Source organism: Calidris pugnax, unplaced genomic scaffold (genome assembly GCF_001431845.1).
Source record: "Calidris pugnax isolate Ruff unplaced genomic scaffold, ASM143184v1 scaffold45, whole genome shotgun sequence".
Lineage (NCBI taxonomy): Eukaryota > Metazoa > Chordata > Aves > Charadriiformes > Scolopacidae > Calidris > Calidris pugnax.
In genome coordinates this window covers 2,639,776-2,647,264 of record NW_015090764.1, presented here as the reverse complement: position 1 = coordinate 2,647,264, position 7,489 = coordinate 2,639,776, and the positions used below count along the sequence as shown (strand labels likewise).

The following is a 7,489-nucleotide window of genomic DNA, read 5'->3' as shown; positions in this document are numbered from 1 at the left end:
AACCCTTAAAATGTTATTTTTGGCTCGGGCAACTCCAGGGACCCATGTGGCTCTGCCTTTTGCTTTAAAAACCCGCTTACATCCTGCCCTGTGATTAATTCAGCCAATAAATGTCCTTTTTTATTAAAAAAAAAAAAAAAAAAAAAAAGAGACCAACCTAAATCCTTATTCCTCTGATATTAGTTTGAATGCAATAAGTACTCTGTGTCCCTTTGGCTCTTTTCTTAGGTAGCTGGGAAATTACATGTTGATATGTGAAATTAGTGAACATATTATTGCCTAGACAACAAAGCCAAACTCGCTAGCTTTAACCGTAAAATTCCTTACTCTTTGGTCCCAGAAGCTCAAGGTTCCCACCTTGGTGCCAAGAACCTGCCCAGAGACATGACACTGTACTTCTCTATGCAGTATCTTAGCTTTTGCAAGCACTCCAGGAAGGCTATGAAATATTTGTGAATCAAGACACTGCTGATAACAACAGCTGACTGGGCTTTACATAAATTAGTCTGAGAAGTATTTCTGTTCAGATCTAAATCAAAAAGCATGATGTGCAACCTGACAAATTCTTCAGCTCACAAGAACCATTTGCTAAAGCACTCTGGGATTCAGGCAGTGACACGTCCCAGGCTCTATCGAGTGGCAGAGCTGGGAAAAGAATGCAGGAGTCTTCATTATTAGATCACACTGACAACGTAACTGAGAAAGATCCTTTTATACCGTCAATTAGGAAGAATAGATGGAAAAAGTCTCGGCTTGCTAGCAGCCAGTGTGGAATTTTAAATACAGCTGCCTCATTTAAACACCATCAAGGCATGCAGATTCATGCGCAAGGAATAATTAGAACCCTACAGCTAGTTGAGATACCAGCACCTCCCGGTATTTAGGATTCTGTTGCCCTCATTACTAGTACATTTACATTTCCAGACCCGTGGTGACTAATACGCTATTCTGTGCTTGCTTTAGCATCACTGCTGTAAGCTAAAGGGTACCACGGGGAGGAGTGAATGGGACTGGCAGATACAGAATGCAGCCTGCTGAAAAACAGCCTGCTCCTCAGCACTCCCCCAGGGAGCATCTCCTGACCACCTGAAATATCACGATTCTTAGAATCCATCTCTCTGACAGACAGACAATCAGTCTGTCTACCGAAAAAAGCTTCCAAGATTGCATCTCAGATTGAAAAGGCTGAAAATGAAGATTCTGCATAGCATAAAGGATTACTCACATCACTTCAATGACTGGTTTGGGAAAATCAAAGCCATTCTGATAGCATCGTAACCAAGGGATCACAACAGTTGCAGCATAAAACTAAATAATGTTACTTTATACTAGAGGAAAGACAGTAAATTCTTGCTCTGGCCCAATCTGGGTTGTTCCTGAGCAGAACAGATACTTCCCTTTGTAAGCAAGTAATTAATTAATTTATTTATTTAGAGGCACTGGAACATCAAAAATTTCTGTAGGTCAGAGTAAGAGTGCTGGCAGAGGTATTTCAGACTCTAAAGTTACATTGAGGAGGTACGGATCATGGCGACACTGGCTTTGCATTGACAAGGTAACACTGGTTACCAGCTTGCCTTGCATTTCCTAAGTTGCATCCAGCTTCAGCCAATACTAGTAGCCTCATCATTCTTACCTCGTCCCTTGTTTCTGTCCATCTTTCTCACACAAGTGAACTGAACGCTGGCCTCCAACAGATACAGTTGTGTTCTCCCCCCATTTACAGTCACATCAACAAAAAAAAAACTGCATACAGATCCATAAAAGAGCACTTTTGTAAGCAAACAAAAAAAACCAACCCCAAACCCAAGCCAACCACATTAAGTCGTACCATGTCTACCTCCATTCCCATAGTCAAAGGGAAACTTTCCCATTACAGTGGGGAAAAAAACCCAACATACCTGGTGTAGGAGTATTTGTTGTTGCTTCTATTATAAAGCAGCTTAACAACGGGCTATTGGGAGAGAAAGAAAAAAAAGCAGAGCAGTTAAATTCTGTGTTTGAATAGGTTTAGCAAAAATTCAGTTTCTCACTGGATAGTTGTGGAAACTGGACAGTTACTTTCATTGACGATTCTATCAGTCTTTCTTCTTCTTTCGGAGATGTGATAATAGGGATGCTACAGACAGGCTCATACAAGTCTTTCTTGTCCTGTTTTAAAGACAGAAGAGAGAGAGGAAATAAACTCAAGAGAGATAAAAGCTAAAACTAACATCTACTACTTCTCCAACCCTCCAGCCATGTTCCCAAACCCTGTGATGCAAAGGAAAAGCTCTGTGTTGCTATAGTAACCACACAGCGTTGCCTTCATCTGCAACCCAGAAACACAGCAGAGAGATTTCTTATCCCCAGAAGGCAGCAGTAATTGAAATCTCGGGATGCAGGTGGATGTCCTTCTTAGCTCTAGCAAGGACTCCGAGTTCAAGTCATATTTGGTTTAAGTAGGTTTATTATTTCATCCTTTTTTAAGAAAAGGATAGTAAGAGTTGGCACTAGTTTTAATCAACTCAAACCACTGCAGTATATAAGAATATCAGCCAGGATGAAGTGAACATTTGGCAAGAACAGCATGTCACCAAAACGGCCTTCAGCCCCTTGTGATACACCAGCAACAATCCAGAGCATGTAGTACAGTCTGTGACTCCAGATTCCTCGTGTAGCAAATTAAGGAAAGCTCAATAGCTAATAGGAAAGCCTTAGAACATTTTGTTTTTTAGAAGGAAGATTTTAAATTCCAAACCAGAAAGAAAATTGTCAGTGTGGCTTTGCATTCATTTCAGTGGACAGAAGCAATATATTGAACCTGGTCTGTGGGGTACCCATTAGTTACTAAGTTTTGTCCTGCAAGAAACATCCATTTCACAATCTTAAGGCTAATAATGTTACATATGTTGCATCTGTGCCAACCTTACTAAAGACTTGGAAGAACAAGCTGATTTCAAGCAATTTCATATGGACTAGTAAAGTGAATAAAGCTACTATGGGCTTACATATTTGCAAATAGTAGTAGTCAACTGATACAAAGAAAAGCCCTTAAAGTAATCAGCGGTTACCATATAGATCTTTTTCTCCATTAAGATTCAAACTTGGAAAAATGCTAACACTTTTTTCAAGATTCAAACGCATTCTGGCTATAAATATTAGCTAATTAGAAGTGACACAACTTGGGGAAAATTTAGACAAATACCATAAGGTCTTTTAGAACATATGCTCAAAATAATCATGTTTATTCAGTCAGCTTCCTTTAAATTTCTGACTTTTATTGCATTTCACACAAGAGGAATTCATTCACTGTTTCCTAAATAAAACTAAAAAAAAATAAAACCCAGAAAAGAACCAATCTCTCTATTTAAACGACAAACTGTGAATAGTTTCAACTTTATTCCTCCTTCTGGCATCCCTGTGAAGTAGGAAAGTTCTGCTGTCCCCAGCTCCTGCAAGAGGAGTCGCCAACTGCAACTCCTTGCAACTTACCTGCAAGGCTGCCTGGCACATGTCCACTAAGCCCTGAATGAGATAGTATTTGGCTTCTGCCATCAGCTCTTTGATCTCCTGTCTGTGCTTTGGAAGTGCAATCGTGTCATCTCGGAGATAGTTTAAAATTGTTCCAAAGTGCTTCCCACAGCGGTCTATAAGGATCCAGCCTGAAAAATAACCATCACATCATTTCAACCACCTCAATGCCAGGGGCACAAGAAAAAGCTCCTTAGAGATGTTAAATGAAAGTAATGTTTCCTGAAACAGCACATGAAACTCTTCCTATTTCATCCAGCAGAAGTCTTTAATACTGCTAAGAAAAACAAGGAAAGACTAGAACAGAGAATTCACAAATGTTTGTGACAAGTAGATTTGGGCTAAATTCTGTGGCCTAACAAGAAGGATCAGGCAGTTCTGCAACCATATCTCCTGATGTTGTTTGGAGTTAAAGAGAGTTGTTCCAAAGATGCCCAAAGGTAGACTGGCTCAGCAAACACAGCAGGGGAAAAAGGCTGTTCTAGTCTCCAAACAGGAGCAAAGAACAGGACAGAGACCGAGCGGGAGGGAGTGCAGAGGGGATGCAGCACAGGAAACAGTAGCAAACAGACAGCTCTTGTGACTTTAAAATATCCTTGTCGTCACATTTGCTAGGAAACAGGATGTCTGACTTGCTGGCAAACAATAGCCATGTAGGACACACACAGGCAGAGGGCTCAATACAGCACCAAACCCTTTCCATACTGCGGAAGGCAGGCAAAAAACTGGTAATTAGGCTAAAACACTGCTACATTCTCCAGCTGTAGCTGTCGGAACATGAATCTCGTCCTCCATTCAGGCTAAGGCTCTTAGATAAAACTGCTGCACTAAATGGATTTAGTTGTATGTAACATTCAACAAGACCTAGCCCACTCAAGGGGAACCTGGTTTAAATAATATGCAAAATCCACAAAGAGTTGTTTCAGTTTAAGGAAACGGACTGTTGAGACACCAAGTTCAAACTGATGTAACCTGGGCACGTGGAGGAGCTTTCACACTGGAGTGTTCAAAAACATCAAGAGGTTAAATACTTGCCAACCTCTCTCAGCCTCTTCTCCACAGCACCACAACCCACGTTCCTAGGGTGCCCCTTTGTCCTGGGCTGCTAAAGACAGGAAAACGAAAGCACTTGTAGCCATTGCTGACACTGGTCTTCTTGTTCTACTCTAACATGTACTGAGGATTTTTACAATGCCATATTCAGTGTCCAGCAGGAGCTGACATACTCCTTGACTGACAGGTAAATGCTGTCACAGCACTGTATGCCACAAGTGGAACATGCTGCTGGAAGAAAAAAAAAAAAAAAAAAAAAGAATTTCCAACACAGCAAACAAGGCTATTCTGAGCTCTAAGGATGGAAACTGAGTGTCCCTCCCCACATACGCACTGCCAGTGATGCCACTGGATGACACCACAAACGACCACCCACATACTGTCTGTTCAGTCTTCACAACAACATCAACAATCTGCACACCGGCTGTGATCGTGGGACACAGAACCAGTCCTTCCGCTCGTTAATTTTAGGAACAAAAGAACACATTTTTATAAAGCACAGAGGACTGTTAGCACCAATGGGAGCTGGCTGCCTAACGTTCCAAGCTATTTTTGGAAATATATCTTTCCCTACATCCTTCACCAGGCGTAGTCTTCGGATAATTAAAAAACCACGACCAAAACGCAGTGGGTTTCCAAAGTTCTCAAGAACAAGAGACATTCCCATACCTTCCTTGTCCGTGAGCACCTCCATCCTGCCGCTGAACATGGCCTTCAGCATGGTGTCGTGCCTGGTCAGCACCTGCACCGTGGTGTAATACAACGAGCCCCCGACATTCAGTCGCACGTACTTGTTCCCCAGGCTGCCCGCTTTGAAGCTGCAAGTTTTGGGCTTGGGCCCTGTGGCTGGACAAAGGGTGGTGGTGAGACACGTGTCCCCCGACATCTCCTTCTGTAGGTAGATGACAACCCTGCAGAGCGTGGGCTTGATGGATTCCGCCGTGATTGGAGAGGAGTCAGGAGTCACCGGAGGAGGACGGCAAGGCCAACACGGTCATAACCACTGCGCCCTTGGGACAGAAACATGTAAGATCAATACAGAAGCTTGGAATTTCCATGTACAGCAAAAACAGGAAGCCCACAATAAAGAAGAGATACTTTCATAGTTTCCTAGAGGCCCATCTACACAGTCTGACAAAACAAGATTTAGCTGTTTGTCAGACAACTCACACAGCATTAACGGTCGCTCAGCACCACCCAGTCAAGTTATGGTCACACAACTTCAATGTTCAACACCACCTTCCCATCAAGTACAGCCAGTCTTTGCAATATTTGTCTCAATTAAAAAGCCAGTGAGACATTTGCTGCTTCTTTCTCTCCCCACTCTCACTGTGCTCATCTTCCCATCAACAATAAGCTCAAAATGGAAACAAACAAGTAAAAGAATGAAACTCTATGGGGCCAAATCTGAAGTTCTTTAACTGGAAAAGCAGAAGCACAGGTTTCTTGCCTATCCTTCTCCTAATAATTGTTGTTCCCAAAAAGTTTTTGCTATTGGTTTTTGTTGGTGGTGTTGTTTTAACGCATTCAGACTACAAATACCTCCTCTTTGTTCTGTGCCTATGGCACATGAGTAACCTTTCATAAATAAATTTAACAACCTGCTAATTATATTGCTATTCTTCCTACATCCCTTTTCCTTCTCACCTCACCTTCCAACATAGAAAAAAATCCCACAACCCTCCATCTGCACAGCAAAGGACTTGGCAGCTACGGATGCTGCCTTAAAATTGCCCGAGATCTGAATGACTACTGAACCTAGAACTACACCTAAAGCGTAACATTATTCTGCAGTTCCTAACTCAATTATTGCAATTAGGTAGACACTGCAAACAATGCCTGTTAAATAACAAGCAATACAAATATTGTACAGATCATCAAGACACAAACCGAGCCTAAGAATTTTAGTGCCAAAAAAAGCTCCCTTTGTCTATAAATGCTTTAACTGGCACTCCCACTACCTGCCATCCTTCTTTACTTTCAGCGAATCCCCAGGAATGCCACAGCAAGCTTCAGCCTACAGCCACACAGTTTTTTTCTGGCTACATCACTTGAGTTAAGCAGCCCATGAGCGAGCCTCAGTGGCTCCACATGGAATTGGGCAGAAAGGTAATTCCTGATGGGGAGGCAGGCAGCAGCAACCAAAAATTGTGTATTCCGGTCACGGTGTTCTATAGGACGTTCATTACTCAGACAAAGCAGCTAAGGGTTACAGAGAATCAACCAGAAACCATCCACACCTTGCAAGCAGCACAGCCTCTTCCCAACCAGTCACGGGTCCTTCCTGAAATCCATTACGAGTAATTAAATCAAGACCAGAAGCAACGACACCTCGTGTGGCAGCTGAGCCCTTTGCTAAGAGGGGACACCCGCCTTAGGTCTGTACCTTCCCCATCCATCTCCTGCCTTGCCTTGGCCACTCGGCAATCCCTTTTTTAGAACAAAAGCACTTTTTTTAGAGACAGCCCGACTGATTCTGTAACAGAGAAATCCAGACACAATCAGAGCTCTCCAGTTCCAACACCGACTGCCCGGACACCTCCACCGCAGCCCGAGTCCAGCCCGTTCCTCACTCCTCTGACCCAGCAGGACCCCTGCACGGCCAGCCCGAGCGGGAGGCGCTGCCATCGCTCCAAGGCGTTCATTAACTAATAATCTAGAAAGCTTTTGCTGTAAACAACAGTGTAACCTTTAATTACCCCCATTAACACAACATTTTCTCGTCCCTTCCTTCCTGCCTTGTGTGGGAGGCTGCGGAACAACGACACCGCGGATGGGAAACGGCAGCAGGAAATGGTCCCTGCCGAGAATTGCCATAAAAAGGAACAATTTTAGCGGCTCCCGGGGAACCCGCCGCCCCCGGCCCTCCTGCGCCGAGCCGCCCGCCAGCCCCGGCCCGCGCCGCTTTACCCGCGCCTCTCCC

The 7,489-nt window shown here is 43.5% G+C and overlaps 1 protein-coding gene across 1 annotated transcript in view; it reads right to left on the bottom strand.

Annotated features, from left to right (window-relative positions):
* TNFAIP1 (TNF alpha induced protein 1) overlaps nt 1-6,885 on the bottom strand; it is a 14,522-nt gene extending 7,637 nt beyond the window's left edge. Inside the window, exons 1-5 of the mRNA XM_014964379.1 lie at nt 6,807-6,885; nt 5,236-5,576; nt 3,475-3,644; nt 2,062-2,151; nt 1,902-1,954 (exon numbers count right to left, since the gene is read on the bottom strand). Of these exons, the coding sequence (XP_014819865.1) occupies nt 1,902-1,954; nt 2,062-2,151; nt 3,475-3,644; nt 5,236-5,452 (530 nt within the window). The 5' untranslated portion in view covers nt 5,453-5,576; nt 6,807-6,885. The remainder of the gene's footprint in view (nt 1-1,901; nt 1,955-2,061; nt 2,152-3,474; nt 3,645-5,235; nt 5,577-6,806) is intronic.
* Nucleotides 6,886-7,489: the final 604 nt, after the last annotated feature.